This window comes from Formica exsecta, unplaced genomic scaffold (assembly GCF_003651465.1).
Source record: "Formica exsecta isolate Colony F162 unplaced genomic scaffold, ASM365146v1 scaffold1417, whole genome shotgun sequence".
Lineage (NCBI taxonomy): Eukaryota > Metazoa > Arthropoda > Insecta > Hymenoptera > Formicidae > Formica > Formica exsecta.
Genome location: NW_021848746.1, coordinates 131902 through 153807, shown reverse-complemented (window position 1 = coordinate 153807; position 21906 = coordinate 131902). Strand labels below are relative to the sequence as shown.

General features: G+C 32.5%; 1 protein-coding gene across 1 annotated transcript; it reads right to left on the bottom strand.

Moving 5' to 3' along the window:
• Positions 1-506: 506 nt before the first annotated feature.
• Positions 507-20489, bottom strand: LOC115246245. The gene is made up of 6 exons (XM_029824959.1): positions 20405-20489; positions 6862-7168; positions 6649-6693; positions 3736-4031; positions 3213-3398; positions 507-2840 (listed from the first exon to the last, which is right to left on the bottom strand). Exons 2-6 carry the CDS (start codon positions 7163-7165, stop codon positions 2802-2804), a joined length of 870 nt encoding a protein of 289 aa, XP_029680819.1. The 5' UTR covers positions 7166-7168; positions 20405-20489; the 3' UTR covers positions 507-2801.
• Positions 20490-21906: the final 1417 nt, after the last annotated feature.

The window sequence follows — 21906 nt, the reverse complement described above, 5'->3', positions numbered from 1 at the left end:
ATTGTTAAATTTTTGGTAAGAAACAATGAAACATAAATTATACGCGAATATATATTATAACAGATTATAAAGTCAATTACAGTCATTATAATGGATATAGTCATTAATATTTAGACATAACATTTTAATAATGATAGATAATAAAAGTACTACTATTTCGTCGATTAATATTTATTAAAATTTATCAAAAATCTTAAGACAAGATCTGGGAATCAAACATCTGGGAATCAAACAGTAAATTATCAGATATATCTGTGCACATGTGTTTGTGTTTGCGTACATGTAAATGATAATATATTTTCACATATATAAATATGTGGTATTCAAATATATAAGTATAAAGTTTTTTCGATCAGAACGTCATTTAATATCAAATTATTATACGTATAATATTTATATATCCAGTTTTTTTCTCGCATTTATATTTTTTGTATGAACTACAAAAGCTGAGAGCTGATTATTTCTTCAGCATGAGCTACGGATAAGCCACATAAATAGTCGTTCTACGTGATCTCAATTTTTTTATAGAATTGCAAGAAACTTTTACATTTATTGTCATTAAAATGCACTCTTTAACCCTTAAGTGTTTGATCAGCATTTGTTATTGCAGTGCTACAGTGTTACTTGAGAATGACAAAACTTTGCAAATTTAATAAATACTTTAATAGGCTTTCAGGAATAAAATATTTAAAGATGCACGATAAAATCACATTACTGATATTGCGTTTAAGATAGTGACAAGTGGTACATTTATATTGATTTTCGTACGCATTATGTATATTACAATGAACATTTAAACATTTAAGGGTTAAGATGTAACATTGCTTGTACGTACAACTAGCAATATCATTTTCACAAAAGCTTTATTCCGTCTTAATTTCGTCTTCTTTTTATAAGACATCAGAAATAATCTCGTCCTCTCTTTTCTTGTTTTTTTTTTGGATTTTTTCTGTTTTTCTTGTTTTTTTTTTTTTACCGCAATATAGGCGTATATTTTCATATTAAGAACACAGAAGTATTGTACGCACAAATTTTCTCTTAAGAGTAATTATTGTCTTTCATTTCTCCAATATACATTGGCACAGCATAGTGCACTTTGATGGATTATCGAAGAATATACTAGAGTTTCTTACATTAAGTTAATGTACAATGTCAAAATTTGTTAGAGATATAAGTCTTACTAGTTTATTGTCCAAGTATTTAGTTTTTAAATGTTGTGAAGGAAGCCAGGATGTGTGATATTTTCTATTTGGCACAACTGCAAACATTCACGTGCAAATATCTTCGAGAATATTTTAATCGAGTATCGACTCACACAGCGCGCAAATTTTTTTTTTCAGGCAATGACGAATAATGAAACAGTAGTTTAAAGAAAAATAAAGCTACGATAAAATCAATTTCTTAAGTTATATGCTTTTTTTCTAGATATTTATGTAAATTATTTAACGATTCTCAATTTTTTTTTCTAACATTTTGTGGTTTGTTATAATGGACAATATGGACACGATATTGAAAAATTAAATTAATAATTTAAACAGCAACATTGTAAAATATGTAACAATCTACTATATTTAAACTGAATAAAGTGATTGTATCGTGTTTATAATTTTCATTTGATAATATTAAGCGCTGATATGATATTTAGGCGACGTTCTCCGAAATAATATTAAAATTCTGCACGTGAAAGCTGCAATATGTGACCCAATCCATACAACTGCATTGAATTGCATTTTTGCGAAGTATTTGACAATTTTCCGGTATCTACGACATATTTTTGATAGAAAAATCCGATTTAATATTTTTAGAGACCTTTTTAATAAAAAAAGATAAAAGAGCTATTTTTTTTTTAAGAGAAAAACAAATCCGGGAGAGAAATGTTCCATTTTTCTATGAAGTTAAATTTATTTAAATGAAATATTGTACTTTATATGACCGCGAAAAAAAATGTATATTATTTTTAATTAATTTATTCGAGATTTCAAAAAATTACAGTTTTAAATATTATATCTGATTTAAAACTCGCAGTTCTTTCTTTAAATTATTACGAGACAAGAAAAAGGAGTTTGTTTTGTGTTCTTAAGTTTCTCTATAAGATCAAGCATTGTGTATAAATTTAGGAAATCTGGTATCATTATTCTCTTTTTTTTTACGTTTGATATTTTGCAAAAGTTTCAAATGCAGAGAACTTTTAAAATCCATGAAAATGTGCATTATGTCAAATTATTCGTTTCAATGCCGTTGCGGAATATCGGACTGCACAATTATAGGAAGCATCGAAAAAATGCATGCATCTTTTCAATTAAAGTTTGATTCGATATGTAAATAAATTGTTTTATCTCATGCATATTTTTAATTCTATTTGCATTAGCGATATGCATGCGATATTCTGACACATTCAGGGAGAATAACTTTGGCGCTTTTAACCCAATAAATGCTACTTAATCCGTTTCAATATTTATTATTCTTTCCCCCAAAATTTGCTTGGACTGAAAATTCTTAGTACGTTGGAGAACCATGTTTTTCGTTGAAAAAGTTCCTTGATAAAGGTTGATATTGGGTTAAAATGCACTTTCGTCTGGACTTACTTATTGTTGACACAAATACTTAACAGTTTGCGCAGATATCCAGATCTTCAGAACGCATGGGATCTTCGAAATGAGCGTTGTTTACTCTTGCAATTGCAGTTTCGCTGTGAAAGCCACAATTGGCTGCAGTTGCATCGTGTAGAGCAGTCACAAACATTAGTATGCATGCGGCAGTTTTCGGATTTGTACCGTTCCTTTGCAACAATTCGCAGCATACTAAGGTGACACGTATTCTCGCGAGAGAGGCGCGCTCCTCTGTGAAAAAAATGTATACGATATGTTGAATATATAAAATAATCCTGACTGAAAATCCGGATTATTTTATATTCGCGAATTTGTGAATACACAAAATAATTAGTTTTGAAGGATACAAGAAAGTGTGTTAAAAATCATAAATATAAAATAAAATTTTGTGATATGCAATAGTTAGGTGTGTATATAAGATACAAATGTATTATATAATATCAGAATTCGAAAAGGTTTGGACAATATGATCTCATAATTTTAAAATGTAAATCAAAATTCTGGAGATAGTTATAATATAAGAAATTAGATTTAAGATAAATTGAAAAGAAAATTGTGGAATCTGAAAAATTGTTATTGTTAATTTTTACGCAAGAGACTTACCGACCAAGCCCGACCAGTGTTAGGCGAGTAACGTTGCAAATTGTAATCGTCCTTCGGTGTCATCATTTCTAAGAATCGGTTGGGGAACTGTTTTCGTGATTGTTGTCTACTCGGTTCTTCGCTTATCCGGTCTCTTCCTTTAAAAGCGGCAACTTTTGCTTCCATCTCTTCGGTTATATGTTGTTCCTAAAGTAGGCATTATTTAAATGATTCTTGTAAAGACATTACATACTACAAAACTTAAAAAATAGATTGATCAGCAAACACTTTTTAAGTATCAATATGATAATATAATCTCAGAAAAATGTAATATTGTTCTCTCTTTTCTCTTTTTTGATATTTTTAAAAATGAATTAACATAAACGGTCTTGTATCTACAGTATCATACAAAATACAATAAATTAAACTAGTCAGTGTTTATAAATTAACAATACAATGCAAATTTTTATACTGTATTGTAACGATTATTCAGATTAATTTAAAAGATTAATTAATGAATCTGTGCGAAAAATCGAGAACCGACCTGTAACTCGCGTGCCCTTTCGGCCTTGATGAGATCTTTCAGCGCTTCGAAACTGCCTGTTTGAGGGACCTGCGTTTTTGCGGGCATACCGCCGCCGATGCGGAAGCTAGTGACACTCGGCGAATACGGTCCTGTATTCACGATTCCATAATTTCGCGCCAATTCCTCCATGGCTTTGCGTGAGGGTCCATGCATCCCGCTTCGCCATCTACTCCCTGCCGGGGCTTTATGCACCATCCTTCCATAAATCGGTGCGCCCCCGGCGGCTCGGCTGCGCGGTCGTCCGGAGTATCTCCCTGCGATTCATTAATTTCTTATTTAACTCACCCTTTAATCTTATTTTTTTACATTAATTTCTTTCTTGCGAATACTTTGTAACGCAAATACGAAAAAAGGTACTGGCCGCGAAAACAATGATCAATTTAACATTGTGAAGTAAAGGATTAATTGTCAATTATATAGGTGGAAAATATGTGTGGGAAGAGTGCTTCTATCTTTCTTTAATTATATGTTCTATTACATATAAATTTAATTCTATCAAAAAGATAGATAAGACTTAGAATGGAGAAAAATATATTTCCTAGTATTTCATAAATATTAGTTAAAAATTACCTGTGCTTTTAAATTGTGAATCTCTTTGTAATCCTCTTCTCTTTTCTATTTTTAGAAAGAAAAAGAGAGTTTAATCTCCCTATTAATTAATGTTTATAGAATCGGTTTCTGCATAAAAAGAGAATTGATATATTTTAGAATAATTGTGCGTGATTATATGTTATTATAATTTTATTTTAAATTAATAACTGACACAATTTTGGAATAACAATTGTGCGCGGGATAGCATATCGCGAGAGTTTGAAATAATCGAGATTACAGACGTTCTCTGCGTAGGCGGAAATGAGTGACATCAGGTCAAGAAGCGTGTGTATTGCGCTTCGATGGTTGAAAAGGATTTGAAAAGGGTTGCTGACATTTTGCGTGGGTGAAGCTGTCGCAAATTTCGTGGCCGGTAGTATTGTGGCGCGCTGTGTAGATTTGGTCTTAACGAAGTTACGATACCGAAGAAGTTCGGTCATTGTTTTTGCGCTTGTATACGCATCTACGCATCATCAGCCAACTATTCGCTAACTATTCCCGATTATATTGCGAGGTATGAGCTATATCGATATTTAAAAAACGACGATTAATTTATCTAACTAGCAGGATTGGGAAGTGTTACTTGTAACGCCGTTATCGTTACAGTTACTTTTTTTTGGTAACTGTAACGGTAACGGCGTTACAAATTTTGTTTGTGATGGAAAAAGTAACTTTGTTACATGTTTTGGTAACGAGTATCGAATTTAACAGTTACTTTTGTCGTTACTTTTTTCGAATTTACTAGGTATAATTTTCATACAAAGGAATGATAAGAGTTTTGGAATGCAGCATTATCAATAGCGATATCATTATCAAAATTATATCGTTTTTGTTACTTTAATGTAAAATAATGTTTAAATATTTTTAGTGTTTAGTGTAAATTTCTAGTGTTTAATTTGATCTTGTATTTTAAAAAAATTGTATGTAAAGTTTGTATTATACATAAAAAAAGTAACGAAAATTGTAACGACTCGTTACTTTTCGAGTAACGGTAATGGTAACGAGTTACTTTTTAGAAAAAAGAACGGTAACGGTAACGAGTTACTTTTATAAAGTAACTTTCCCAATCTTTCTAGCTAGACATATATATGCTCGATTAGATTTGAAAGTAAATGTAGCGGCTACTAATATCATTGCATAGTCAACAATTCTTAAGCAATCGCGAGAAGTAAGCATCGCGAGTAACGCAAGAAGTTAAAGAAGTTAAAGAGAATTAAAGAATGTTTATAAATGAGTTTATTGCGTTAATGGCATCATGATGTGTATACAAACGCCAAGATAAATAACAAACTAATTTCATTTCAGCAATGTCAGTTAATTATAGTTTAATCAATTTTATTTTTTTTTAAAGATCATATTACATCATCTATATTATATAAATTACAGAGAAAGTCTAATGAATAATCACAAATTTAGTTAACTACAATTAATCAAGAAATAGTAAATATTAGCAAACTTATTAGGTGATAAGGCATCGCGCGTTGCGTCATTGCAAAATTAATAAATTGAAAAGAAAAATTTTTTATTTTGAAGAAAAAAAGCTTGTCATGCAATATCGTGCCTGGAATAGAAGTTTCTCAAAAATTCGCGGGAGCAAAAGGATTAAATCGGTTTTCGTCTAATTAAGAATCGCGCGAAGGGGAAATTAAATAATTCGAATGTGCTGCCTGTTAATTGCACGTCCGCTCTGCGCGGCCGATCAAATTTAGATGCGGACAAAGCCCTTGATTCATTTGGAACCGCGCTTTACAAAGCGATAGATAGTCGACGTATCCCCGATAATTAGTCGGAATCATGTATACTCGTTAGCGTAAGTGCCAGCGCGTAAAGTGGTGCGCTTGACCCACATGTGCGTCGCGTATTTGCAAGATGGTATTGCAACGTCTGCATGTGCAGTGAACTTGTTTGTGCAGCGAACTCGTGAGCTGCGATACATTATACTCGACAAAACGCATAAAATCGATAAAACGCTCATGTTCTTCCCGTTATCCCGCTTCTCTGCGATACACCAAAGAAGATACATTGAGAGAGAAAGAGAGAGGGGGGGGGAGGGGAGAGAGAGAGAGAGAGAGAGAGTTCGCGTATTATATTACTATTTAAAAGAGAGATAAAATTCTATTCCACTGAATGTCTACTATCAGACATTTAGTATTTTTGCAATAAAATTTTACATGCAATAACTAAATTAAAAATGAATTAAAATTTAATTTAAATCCCTTACATAATTTTATTTTAAAATGACACGCAGTTGAAAAAAGTTATATAAATTAGTTTGCTTACCTTCCAATTCTTCCCGGAATTTCAATCGTGTAGGTGCGACGACATCTGCGTAAGATCAATTAATTCTTGTTCATTTTTACGATTTTTGTAGTTTTTCGTGCGTTAAAGAAAAATTATATCTATCCATGTTGATGACAAAAGCGAATTTTTGAGCTTTCAGGAAGATTTCGTGAAAATACGTTGCGGTTTCGAAAGGCATAGAAGGAGTCTCACCTCGCATGTATCCGCTAGAATATATAGAGCGCTGGGGAAGCTTGGTACGCGGCCATATATTGGGATTATACGGGTACACCGGATATCTGTTGGTGGTTTTAGCGGCTCTGCTTTGTCTCTTCGTGTACCTCCACATGGCGCGCAGCTCGTCGCACGACGGTTCGGTTAGGTCCAGTCGTTTGTTGCCGATGTTGCCGATGTCGCCGTTACTTCCCGGTTGCGGATCGATGAATCGCATACCTGCGACAAGCGACCCGCTCGTGCACGTCAGGACGAAGGCGATGCACACGGCCGCGAAGCGCATTTTCTAAAATTATAAAAAATCAAAACCGATTGTAAGCCATCATCAATACTATAAAAGGGGGTGATATAAAAAAGCTTTCTCTCTATATTTTTTCAAAAGTTACTTTTGGATTTGATTTCATAAAAGAGAGAATTTTTTTATAATATATTGTAGAAATAACGGTGAGAATTAAATAACAAAAAGATTTGAAATCTCGACTTTAATATTTAATTTCGTATTTTTTCCGAGGGCCAAAATGAGTATAGATTTTATGATCACATAAAAAAGAGTCATGAAGCAAGTTTCTAAAACCCTTATGTCTTCGGATCCAAGCATAATCCATCCAAGCGTAAATTTCAATCATAAAATATCGTGATTTTATATAAGCGTGTGCATATTTCACTCTTCGAGTCTAAAAAATTGTGTAAAATCGAGGTGATATTTTACAATCTGTAACGCTTTCGTAAGTAACGATGAATTACGTATTTGCAAATAACAATAAAACTGGGCAATGCGAAATTGTATAAAGTAATATATTATTGGATTCGGTGAACTATCGAAACGCTTTCTGCCGCAAGCTTGCCGAAATCAGATAGGCGTGCTCAACAAATAGAAAATCTCGTAACTTAGCAATATATCGTGCCAGATATACGATCCAATATATGTAAATATATAAATATAATATATATATATATTTTTTTTATATTAATATTATTATATTAATAGTTTCATACAGTTTCTTAAAACCATTGAAATGCAGTTCTATAGATGCGCATTTCGAAATCTCGAGCGATTATCGGCTTAGCTTTTCAATGAACTCGCATTAATCTAGTATATAAAATCTATATATAAAAGTACAAAAAAGTTTACACAAAAAATACATATTATTGTTACAATAGTATGAGAAACGTACTCTATATTTATAGGGCCTATGAAGGATTAATTTTATATAATCCTAACACATTATCTCATACTCCTAACATTATTTTATATTGTTCTATTTTATATACGGATTGTGAATTTTACTGTGTTAAAAGAACGATTTATGTTTACGTTTCCGTGATTTTCATACAGAGTTGTTGCAATATACTAAATTTAACCGCAAGATCGAATGCTTTTATCGAGGATGCATAGGTTGATTGCGCGCGGAGCAACAAGCTGTTTGCGCCACATCGTAATCTGCATTAATTAAGTACTAGCGCGTGTCGAGTGGTAACCACCAGTTCGAGAAGGCTGAAGTATATTTTAATGATGCTTGTCGTCGAAAATTTGTACCCTATCGAATGCGATGAAATGTATTTAAATTGAATAGAGACTGCGGCGTACCGTCAATCTCTCGTTTTTTGAATGACATCGATGAATCGTGTTAGAGGACCAAGTTTCCGATTCGATTGCATCTCCAGAATTTTTAGAGAACTTTTTCAGATCGCTCGAGTGTTCGTTGAACAAAGTGCTGTTAATTTTACGAATTGCGGAAAATATTGAGGGCACTCGATACGAAGAATACACGAGCGATTCTTGCAGGTTCGATCTTGAACCGATTAGATTCTTTAACCGATACATTGCTCGACTCTTGCTGAAACAATTCTTGCGAAAAAATATTATTTGCTCTGGGAAACTTTGACGTTGAAATGTGAATTGCCTTTTTCTTTCGCTTATTTTTCTTCAATCTGATATTATAGCACACGTGTGATCGCCTGAGCGAATTCCTTAATATCGGAATTATTTTTCTCAAGTATTGGAAATCAAATTGTTACTATCAATAACACCTACGCGTCAGCTATTTTGTATTATTAAATAAGCAAGGATATAGCATTTTATAATATGAAATAAGCAAGCATTTTATAATATGAAATAAGCAAGGATATAGCATTTTATGAATTATTATATAGCCAATGAGATGTTATATATATATATATATATATATATATATATATATATATATATATATATATATATATATATATATATATATATATATATATATATATATATATATATATATATATATATATATATATATATATATATATATATATATATATATATATATATATATATATATATATATATATATATATATATTATATATATATATATATATATATAAAATATCAAAAATCTCATGTTTTTATAATATAATACTATAATATAACTGCACAGATATATTGCCCTATATTTTACCTATAATTATATAATACAATTCTTATTGATTAATTAAACTGCAACGAAATAATAGCTTTTTGTTATTTGGCAAAATTGATAGTATAGTTTCGATATAAGCGTGAATATTGAATGAAACATGCTTCCGTTGTGTGGGTGGAAGCACGAAATCCAATTAGGAATAATTAGCTTCGCGATATGCACCTCCGTGGTATTTTAATCGCGCATCATGTCATTGATTCGTTCGACCGGCCGGCTGATCGTAGGATGCAATTCGGAAAAGCATAGCGTGAAGCATAGAATGTGCATCGATGCGATGGAAATGGTTCGCTGCCGCGAAAGCTTTCATTGTTCCATTGCGAAGAGCTGGTGGTATTTTGGATTACCGCGTCATAAAGCTTTCGTTATTTGCAGAACAGAAATGATAATAACCTCCCTCTCATTTCTCGCGTTGGCATTGTGCCACTAAATAATCTGCGAATTGCAGAATAAATGATATCCTTTTGAACATTTTCTACGCGATTACGTAGATGTAGATTATAAAGAATATAAAGGATATGTAGAAACAACGTATTCTCTAATTTTTCAGATCGAATAAACTTTTCTGAGATATTTGTTCATTTTTCTCTCTCTTCTCTCTCTTTTTCTTCTTTTGCCCTGTGATACGTATTATTTGTTAATTATTTATTAATTTTATTTATTAATTTTCTGTAACAAACCATTAACAATTGTACATTTATGGGTATGTATAAATGTACGGATTATGATATACAGATATACTATATGATATATTGCAGTGAATTACAGTATTTGTGTGCGGATTAGTCGATGTCGGATAAACTTCGGAGAGAGCCATTCAAACTGAAATTCGGGTCGGTTTGTCAATTTTATTTATATTTAGTTTGAAGTTTAATTGTCGTAATAATCTCGTATTACAATGGCGCGTTTCGCACAATTAATGATCATTTTACAAGATGCTGGGAATAAAGATTTTATTTTTTTTCTAATATATATGTACATTTCACGTTTGCGCGCCGCATGAGCGCATACGCACGTGCAGCGGGATTGAAATGCGTATTAGTCAGCGGATTACTGAATGTTATTGCACTTGTGCGGGGAGATCTTGTGTGTATGTATGTGCGTGCGTGCGCAATTGTCCCGAATTTATATTCATAACACACGAAATGTACCTCTTTATTATCGATGATATTTCTCATTGATGAATGTGCAGCAACATACAATATATGTATAATGCTATGCATATTATCGGGTTTTATTAAGATTTGACGTTTTTTGTCAGAATGACACGTGCTTTCATTATCACTAAATCATATCGCGTTAGCTTTATATACGGCTACACTTTTTATGACAATTGTAAAAGGTAAGATTAAAGTAATAATATTATTGCGCTTAATTATTAAAGAGTAATAATGTCAAAATAATTACCGAAGTAATACCAAAATAATTACATTAAAGATTTGCGGATACATGGATCTGGCAAACTACATATATGAGCTTTTAATAATATATTATCACGAAACGATTATATGAATGGGATGAGATACCGAATTAAATATATACAAATATATTAAATTGAGTTTTAAACATGTCCTTTTGCAAAAATATGGATGTTTTTGCGTTTTTAATATTGTATTATGCAGTGATTTCTCTCATTTATTTTATATAAGTATAGTAGAAATTTTTAAAAATTAGAAATTTTATTTAGACATTTTCTTTTGAAGAATTGAGATTCCGTTATGCTAAACGTGTGTTTAAGTGATTCCGCGTTGCTAATATTTATAATCATTACGAGAACAATTGCTTTCTTCGATACGACAAATATACATATAGTCGAGTTCTCGTGACAGAGATTTGACATCGTGATTTATTATTAAGCTGCCATGACCGTGGTCGAGTCGAGCGCAACATGTGTTTTCATAAATATATGTATGTAGGAGCAATATGTGTATGTGTATATACAGAGAACGGTCTATGAATATTCAGGCTTTGCATCTGTATCGTTACATATGTCGATTCATCCTACAATCTTATAGACGGTTGCTTTATCGAAGATTCATGAGAGAATCGATAAACTCGAGAAGATCAATCGATAAAAACAATTTTTCGCGAGAGATGTAAAATTGCAACAAAGTAGCGAACCCGCGAAAAATTCGAGTATCTGGATTATTTTTGGAAACACAACCGTTCGCGGAAAAAATCGATTCTATGAGTAATAAAATGAAGTACTTCCGCAGTTTTCAATCTTGCGTGTTTCACGGAAATGGAAGTCTCGCATGTAAGCAAGAAATCGATATCATATTTTATAAAGTAGAATTATAGATTTGTAGTATGATATCTCGCTCAATATCATTTGACATTTCTTTTTATTATGAAATGTTATGTATGATCTCTATAGACTTTCCTATAGTTTGTTTTACGTTGTTAGCTTTCTTTAAATGTCATACATGATTCTATTAAAACATAATAATTGAATGGTAATATCACGTAATTTGAAAATATTATGCTTGCTTTAAATTTTACAGAGAAAAATCTCTCTACTCGAGAGCAATTAATTTTGAATGGAAACAAGTTTCCGCATATACATTTCCGTTGCGTGTAAAATTACATTTGTAGAGCGGAAATGTACTGTTTGTGAAAAGTGATGTTGTCATGAATATAAAAATGCAGTTCTCTGGAAAAACTCCGGATATTGCACGATAAACGATATATATATATATATATATGTAAGCCGCTTTAATGCACTCTGCATCACTGTTCCCTCAATATGGCATGAACAAATATGCTCTGAACCGGGCATGTACATAATTGAAGTGTAGCTGCGTAAATCCGCCCGCGCGATATTCTCGGTCTTATTTGTCGACAGCTGGATACAACATCTGCTCCGTTTAAATTAGGTCGCGAAAAAAGGAACGCTAATTACATATAAATTTGTTCGTTCTTTGCGAAACCACGTAACTAAAAGTCAGCGTAACATTTTATTAATTCTTTCTAGTCTTTTGTTGATTAATTAATTTTTTTAAATTTGGAAATAGAGTTTTTCTTGTAAAAATTTCGCGATATTGTAAGATATATTCTTTGCTGCGGCCGAGTTAAAGCCGATCGATCGAGAAAATTGCAAAAAGATACGTTCTTTTGCAATTACATAAATTTTGCGATAGGTTTACAGGCATCGTCTGTCTCTCGATTCTCATTTCACGTGAACGGAAATTGGCTGACATCTTGACGAAGGATAAGCGCGCGAGGGCGGGAATATTGCGGTACTTTTATCTATTTCGGAAAATCGATCCTTCATTCAGACGATTCATCCAAGATCGTCTTTGGTCAACAGACCGTGGCAATTACTGTCCGAAATGACTGTTCGAACTTTATCGGAACTCACAGTAGCCGCTTTGGAGAAAATGAAATTGCCAGTGGCAAAACTTTTACGCTCAGAATTTCTCTTAGAAAAGCACTTAAAGTTTGTGTCTACTTCTTTACTCGTTGTCAGTATTATCTTTCTTTTATTTTACAATATAAGACTTTATAATATTGTAGTTATATCTTTCAGTGTAAGTAAAATTAGAATTTTTAATGTTGTATATTTCGGCAAACATGAAACTTATTGATGTGTTAAATATACTTATATTATTAATAGTTTAATCACTTTAATTTTAAAAGATAAAAGAAGAAACTAAAAGTATAATATCTTGTTTTATAATCTTGTATTCTTTTATGATCTCGAATAATGAAAAAATAATATAGAACGTATGATATAAAAGATATTATGTAATCAATGTTCTCGCTCTCTATAATTTACAGCGTTATTGTTTAAATCCTTGTAAATACATAATTAAGTCCAATATTTAACGTGACACGTGGAAATGTCGGACTAAATTATTTCACATAGAAATTTCTACGAGTCTAAACAGAATGCGTTGCGCATCACATTTGCTATTTATTTGCAATGTATTTAATCGAGAAAACGGTGAAACATATACTTGCGACATACATGAAACAATAAGAAACTGTAATAGATATCTCAGACGCATTGACATTCAATGCTGCTGTACAAGGCCAGACGGCATCTCTTATCTCTATGTATTCGATCAACAAACATAAGGGAACAGAATGAATTATTCATTAATATCGTAAGCGTCTAGTATATGAAATGGTATACAGGGATTAATAGAAAATTGACGTGTAAATGAAATATCCGTCATGCTATCTATATGTTCCATATAACTTCCTATATTTATTATAATATTTTAATCATATATAGCATTGATATATGTATAATGCTTCAAGATGCGACGTGATATAAAAGGCTATTATAAATTAATTTTTAATACTCGGAGACAGATGGTTGAAACTTTTTAATTTATAACTCAGTGAATTCAATTTATTATTGGAACTATTACGGAATGTAAGAATTGTTGCGAATAAAATTATTATTATTCGAATCAAGCATTGAATCGCCGCAATCCATCTGAAATTAATCTCAGCTACGACGATGCACGAATCTGCAGCCGCACTTGCAAAAGATATTCGCCATTCAACTGGCAAATTGTTAGCCTTAGAGTTCTCCTGGGAACTCCTGACGGTATATATGTCGAAGTTGTATAAAGTAAATTATTCTCAGTAACAATTCAAAGGTGGCTATCTCCAGGCTGCTCGCTGAACGTGAGAGCTTGAAGTCAAGTAGTACTTCGTAAGCCACACGCAACGAGCTTGCTGTATTTGTTCCCCTACAAGCGTTAAAGGCAATCTATCTTGTTCTCCTTGTTGTTATACTATATACATTGGTACTCTTCGTTTAGAGCAAACGTGACACATATAGCCCTCTTAACGGTAATTCACAATACTCAGCATTCGTTAAATTTGTGTTATATGTGTGCACGCGCGCGGATAAGCCGATCATTAATTTTAAATCTATCGAACCAGAAACTTTTATAATCAAGAATTTGGCTTTATAACATTGGCAACATGGCAACATTTTACAGAAAAAACAAAAATTGCTCTACTTATTAAGATCCACATATATGTATATATCCGATTGATCTTTTCAACTGGATGTATAAGAATGATGGATTTGATGGTTTATAAATTTCTATATATGTAGTAAAAAATAAAAATTGGTTTAAAAATTGGTAATTTAATTTCATTAAAAAATGGCAAAGACAGAGTTTAATGGATTTTTACTTTAGTTATATTTTTTATATATTGCATGATATTTGATTCAAATTATTTAAATATCAATTATATCAGAAAAATATATTTTATATATGTATAATGGATATATTTTTATATAAGATGAATATTTTAGGCGAGAAAAAATCTAAAAGATTTTAGTTTGTGGAAAAATTCCTTGCGTAAAGAAATTCCGATTTTTTAAATTGTTCTCAGGGGCATTATCTCGGAAAATGAAGACAAGATAAATTCACTTTGACGCGTTATACAAAGCTGTATTCACCTGAGGAGCTCAAAGGATTTCTCTATCTCTCTGTATTTTTTTCTATTTTTGTAAGGAATCGTTGATTATAAAAGCAGTCAAATGAAAAAACCACAACCACCGTCAGTATCTGTGCATAGGCATTATAATCTTTTATTAAATCAGTAATATTTCCTGGATTAATTAGTAAAAAAAGATTTAACGCGCATTTAACGGTAACACCTGCGTACACTCGACTTTGATACTTTATGTTGTATAAAGATTTATGATTATTTCTTGAAGTCAATTATTCTATACATAAATGGTAAAGTTAGCCCGTTTAATTCCTTTTTCACATATATATATAGTATATACAATATAATATGTTCGCTTTAGAGGCAAACATTTAATGTATAAATAGTGACGAATCATATTAATTACAACTTAAATGTACAGTGAAATCTTGTTATACTTACATTCAATCTAAATATTTTTAATATGTGCATGTTATTTAATAAGCCAAAAATTGAAATTTGTTTAAACTTTTGGGCAAAGTTAAAATAGATCGCCTTTAGCTATTTTTTCTCAATCGTGTGACCGCAAATAAACGGTGAGTTAGAGGAAACTTTAGAAGAAATTTTAGGGGAAATAAAATTTTGCATGATTAGACGAAAGTTTAAAGAGGAACATCTGTTCTATGGAGTAGAGGAGTGACAATATTCTTTATAATGCCTGATTTTATCTCCGCGCAGCCTTTTCACCGTATCTACGCGGCATCGCGCGCAATAAAAGGACTCCTGACGACTTGACGTGACGATCCTGGATGATTAATGTGCTAAACAGCGCGTCAATATAAAAGAGATGACGGTAAATGCTGTGAATATACGATTTGATCGTAAATCTCCTTCATGCGCCCCCGCGCATCAATACAATCGCACACCTCTCGATATTTTGGCTCTCACATTTTTACATTTTTGCGTATCGGATTTTATTCGCATTTCTATGCAGCAAAGATGAAATCGATACAATAGAAAAACGCGCTACATTAATGTCCGCAATATATGCGAATAATAAATACGAGCGAATAACGTTTTATGTTTTATTGATACTGTGTTTAAATTCGTAAGAATAAATTAAAGTAAAAGATAAATTCAAACAAAAATGATGATAAAAAATGTGCTTATTCTGTTATTCTTATAATAAGTATTAACTGCTCTTTGTAAGGAAGACCATTTTAGCATATAACAATTTTAAATATATGCAACTCTCTTTGAATAATTGTTTCCGTGATTATATATATATATATATATATATATAGAGAGAGAGAGAGAGAGAGAGAGAGAAAAATTAATTAATTACTATTACTTCATATTTAATCAAGAATTGTTTTTGAAATCATTTTTCCAAGCCTTTGATTACTGTAATCGATTAATTGTTCTGATGTTTTATGCATTTCACTATGCATTTCATAATTTCCAATTTTTTTTTTCTAGAAAACTTGTATTATTTTTCATATATTTTTTAATCTTACTAATATTGTATGAATTTGGAAACTTTTGTATTGATAAAACCCCGATATATTTGCATATAGAAATTTTAATTGTCAGAATATATTTCTCTCTTTTGAAATAGAAATAAATCTTTGTCAACAAATTTATTGGAACTTTTATGCTATATTACATTATATATATTATATTTTTATTGTAATATGTAATTTCTTATTATATTATAAAAAGTATAAAAATATTTTGTTTATTAGCTTATGACAAAATAATAAGGCAAACTCTCTTTTATATTTTATATATTAAAAGTGTGCGAATTTTTTAGTTTACAACACCATTTTTCGCTGAACAAAATTTTGCTGTACAACAATATCTTTTTTGTTACTTGCTCCTCACTGCATCATTAGTTGATGATTTTTTATTAATATTGAGTGGTTTATTTATGACAAATAAAATCAATTTCGCAGATACTGGCCCGAAAAAAAAATCTATTCGACGGTTCTCATATTACAGGGATTAAAGCATAATCGATAAATACTGTGGCAGTTGCGTTAACGATTTAATTATTAAAGAATAAAGGAATTCTTGTTGCGCAAATCATCGCAACAATTTTTCTTCTATTTCAGTACATCATGTCGATCGTGGTTCTGTAGAAGTTATGGCGTAGTTCACAAATCATTCGAACTTTGACAAGGAAGTAGCAAAAAAATTACAAAGCCGATTTGCGAGGTAGAAGGAGGATCAGAAATTATATGATTTTTTTCGAAGCCCTTTTCACGCCAGCGCGTTGAAATGGAAAGGTTGCAACAAGTGAGAGATTTAAATCCGACAGAACAGCAAGCCCCGGATTATTTGTTGCATGCGAACATGTGCAGCAATGCAATGTGTAGATTGCACGCGTATTCATATACAGGGGCGGCACTACGGTCTCGCTCCAGGTTTGGATAACAATCGAGCGGCGGGGGGGAGGGGGGGAGGATTTGATTATAGAAAAAAATTTTTTTAAAGATATTGTCTAAAAAACATGCAATTCTTTACAGTATTGATAAAATTGGATGGAACTAGACTATATTTTTTTATTTCTGGATCATTTTAAGATGACGTAAAAAAAATTTTTTTTGTCGGTAGTTTAATTCATGCAAGAAGAAGTTAAATAAATAATAACCATGGTTCAAAGAAATTGAATTCTGATATCAAACGCGCGAATTTTAAAATTATTGTTACCAATAAGGCAATAAAACAACAATTTCAAAATCAATTTCAAATTTTAAAATTAAAGAGAAAATTATCCGTTTATGATTTTCAAGTCTGGATTTCTATACCTAATTATGAGTGAGGTCTGGATTTATCCAGACCATCGCTAGATGCGTGGTAGTGCCGCTCCTGTTCGTATATTATAACACATTTATAATATAATATTTTAATTCTTGTGTTCTGTTTATATAAAATATTCTATTTTCATTTAATGTTTTATACATTTTTTAAATATTTTTTATACATTTTGTAATTTGTTTAAGAGTTTTTATTTTATCAAACATCAAATATATTAAGGAATATAAGAACCATCAAATAGTCGTAAAGCAAAATAATGTTATTGAATTTTAATTAGCTTTCTCTCTATATATAAAATAAAAAAAGTTAAAAAATTAAATCAATAGATCGTTGATTGCAAAAATAACGCATTATTACGATAATGATTTTGCTGCTAAATTATATTTATGATTGATCGCATCGAATATATTTAATCTGTTATTGATATTTGTAGTATAAATCAAGGACTACGTCAAATGCATTACATTTGTGCATGATTGACATTTAGCAAATGTTGTCAGTCATATTAGGCTAACATGCATCTACGCAAGGGTAGTATTATTGCATTTACCTCGTGTTTATTCATTACATCGACGCCGTGTCGACGCAGTTTATCGAAGTTAAGCCGTGATTAATGGCTGACAGCGAAGCATGTAATTAAGATGTAAAACGCATCATGTAAGTCGTATATCACGTAGCTTAATCGAATCTAATGTGATTCATTGCATCTTTGCAATTTTTGCAAGTAAGAATAAAAAATAAGCTCCGAGTTAATTTGCAGATATATTTTTTCAATGTGGTAACTGTATGGCATAGGGTAGAATAAGAATGCGAATATCAGAATTTTGTCGCTTGCGTGAAATGTCATATGTTAAAAAAAACCCACCAATGTTTTTCGCCGATCGGCAGCTTCCAATTTTGGAACTGACCTACTTTCGAACGTACCGAATGGGACAGTAAGGATTTTATGGCCATTCATATACGAACGTACTAACTCTCGCGATGTTAATCATAAAAAATGTTCTATTCTCGTTCAAGGCCATTAGCTATAGAAGTGGCGTACTTGATATTAACTGAAGGAGCGAGAAAACGAATTGTGAACTCTAGCAAATTCTGTCAGATTATGAAACGTAAATATGATTAAGTCTATTGGGGTTCTTGAATTTTATTTGTATTTTTCTAAACCAGAATCGTGGCGGAGTGACATTTTTGATTTAATTATATCAACGCTCCTTATATGCAACTTGTTTTATGTTTTTATTGTAAAAAATATATCTAAACGAATATATTATATATATCTATATACACATATATGATGTTAAAAAAGAGTTTGTAATCTATAGAGAGTAGATAGTACTCGCTAATGTAAATTGAACAACTGCTTAGGAATATAGGTTGAAAAATCAAATGTCAGAAGCAGTTTTCGTAAAGCAAATGATTTCCTTGGTTCTATTCATCGTATGCAATATGAAAACGAAGGATTATCTTACACATTTTTATCCTGATGTTTACGGACGTGTATTCCACGTAAAACTGTATAAGATTTATATCAACGAGTTCAAGATGTCTGTGAAATAATTCGAAGAAATCTAGGAATATTTGATACAAAGATATAAAATGTTAATGAAAAGAGAATACGTAGAACACCTCTCTCTCTCTTTTTGTAAACTGACAGTGAGAATGCATAAGATAATCTTTTATTTTCACATTGCATGTAATAAATAGGAGCAAGCAAATTATTTGCTTTATTAAAACTAGAAATTTCTAACTCTTATAGGATTGATTTTTCGATCTATGTTTAATGCGCATTTTTTACTCGACTTATTGTTAGTGAGTACTATATATCTAATATTATTTCTAAAACAATATATTTCTCAAACAATCAATGATCGTGATAATCAATCAAAATACTGACTACGTTTATACGTGATTCTTAATCGGGTTTAATAACATCCGTATCTCTAAAACTGGCCAATCGTCATCATGATAGTCATCCCACTCTTCAGAGAAATAACTGTGATTGGCCAGTTTTAAAACTACAGATGTTATTAAACCCGGTTAAGGATGACATGTAAATGTAGTCACTTATTTAAAACTGTTCTCTAAAATTACTTTATGCATCTGCAATTTTTATGCGAAAACCAATAATTCAATATGTTACAAGAAATCTTATATATTTCCTTTAAAACTCATCTATTTTCTAATAGATGATCTAATTTATCAAGAAATTATATTCATCATACATCATTCGTTCTCTCGTGCGACATATTTCGCGTCTCGCGGACTACGTCTCTGTTCTAATTCTCCCGCTCTAATTCCGACAGTCTCATTAGACGCAATTACGTGCCTCCTCGTCGTTTCAGGATCCCGGTTCCCTTCCCCGGGCATCATCGCTTATGCTGCACGATGGCATAACAGGTTGTGCGTCACGGGGAGAAGCGCATACGCCTAATTCTCATCAATCGGCGACGAGCGCGCGGCGCGAAACGCGCGTCAGTTATGACATTCCGACAGTGACATTCGGATGCTTTGCTTGCTAGCTCTTTTCGGTTCGCACGATCTATTCGAGAAACTATTTCTAATATTAATTCTATATAATATATATACCATTTGCCATTCGCATATGTCATTATCTCTAAAAGTTGAGAAAAAGTCGCAGTTGTCAACAGCAGAAATGACACGTGAAACATGGATATAACAGTGGTGTGTAGCGATTATACAAGGATGACGTGTACTGGAGGGTGAGAAAAAGAGAAAGAGGATGTGCAGAAAGAGAGAACGGGCAAGGGTCGAGCGGGACGGAGAGACGATACGTGTTGGCTGGCTGGTGAATGAACGAGAATTGGATTCACTAACCTGCCTGTGCTTGTCCGCCGTGTCCGGAAACCAAGAAGCGACTGAGAGAGGTGGTGGCGTCGAGGCGACTGTCCGCGGCCCCACTGCCTTGGTCGTACGAAACCCACCCCCGCGGCGGCACTTTCCCTCCCTCCACCACCCCCATCATCGTCGTCGATCCTGCTACCACGTCGCTGGGGTCCCTGTTCCTTTCACGAAAACGGGGATGTTCTTGGGACTTCGCTCTCTCTCGCCCCGTTCATGCTTTCATTCGGCCCATTTCCTCTCTCTCTCTCTCTCTTCTCTTCTTCCTCCTTCTCGTATATTTCTCTCTTTGCTACCCTCATCCTCCCCTTCTGTAAGTCTTCCCCCCCCCTGTTTCTGTCACTCGTTTCGTTTGCTTTCTCCGTCACGCTTTCTACATTTCTTCCGTTTCTTTTTCGGGAACTCCACCTTCGCGCAGGATTCCTCCAGTCATCCCCTCCGTCACATCTGCTAAATTTTCCCCCTGAAAACCATCCTATAAATGTACGTCCGGGAAACTGCACCCCTCTTGGCAGTGACGTAGTTCTCGGTCAGAGAGCCCTTGCGCCAGTAGAACGTCGGATGATTGATAATCGATCATTTAGTGATCTTTTTATTTTTAAAACATAACGAGATATTAAAAACTTTATGTGTGGCATTGGACTTGCAAGACGAATTAGATGTGAATGTTCGACTGGTTTAATTCTAAATTATTCGCATCTTCAAAGCCGAGCTGATATCGAGATATATTCTTTTACATTCGAGAAGTAAATACGAAGAGATAATTTGATTTTTTCTAACTGATTTTAATTAGACGCAATATATATATATAACTGACAAGAAAGAAATACTACGTACTATTTCTAATATTTATTGTTCAAGTGATACATTTTTTACAGATTATAATAAATTTTCAAAAATTCCACCGTTAACATCAATGCATTTTTTAACTGTTGTGTGAACATGGCGTGTTGCTCGTCTGAGTACATCGTGACATTTCTTTATGCGGGCACTAGCATCCATTATTTGAGCGAGCAGTTTGTCTTGTGTATTCACTTTTCTTCTACCTGTACACTTTACTGTACAGGTTCACGGATGAAGGTTGAAGTGTACAGAAGAAAAGTGAATACACGAGACGTACATTCAAGTCGCTCTATCTCGGAAACCGTGGGGAATAGGACATATATATTCATATGAACTTTTTTGCTTAAAATGGTGTGTGTGTGTGTGTATCATTTATCTCTTATATAAAAAGTATCTTGAAGCGTAGAAATAAGAACGATTGGATTCCCGCGAGCCTAATCAAGTATGTATATAGCTACTGTCGGAAATAAATGAGTGAAAAAGGAAAAATATTTATTGTCAGTTATAAAGATGTAAAAAACGATTTTGAAGTTCTAAATTACGTCATGAGAGAGAGAGAGAGAGAGAGAGAGAGAGAGAGAGAGAGAGAGAGACTTGACACAGTCTTTATTTCGCATAATCGGACGATTTTCCCG

Bases quoted from the DNA above. Each gene is read 5' to 3' on its own strand.
- LOC115246245 (XM_029824959.1), bottom strand. From the start codon at position 7,165: ATGCGCTTCGCGGCCGTGTGCATCGCCTTCGTCCTGACGTGCACGAGC. The intron at 6,694-6,861 runs GTGAGACTCCTT...GATCTTACGCAG, and splicing joins TTCTAGCGGATACATGCGAG to ATGTCGTCGCACCTACACGA. The intron at 3,399-3,735 runs GTCGGTTCTCGA...TGCCTACTTTAG, and splicing joins AAAGGGCACGCGAGTTACAG to GAACAACATATAACCGAAGA.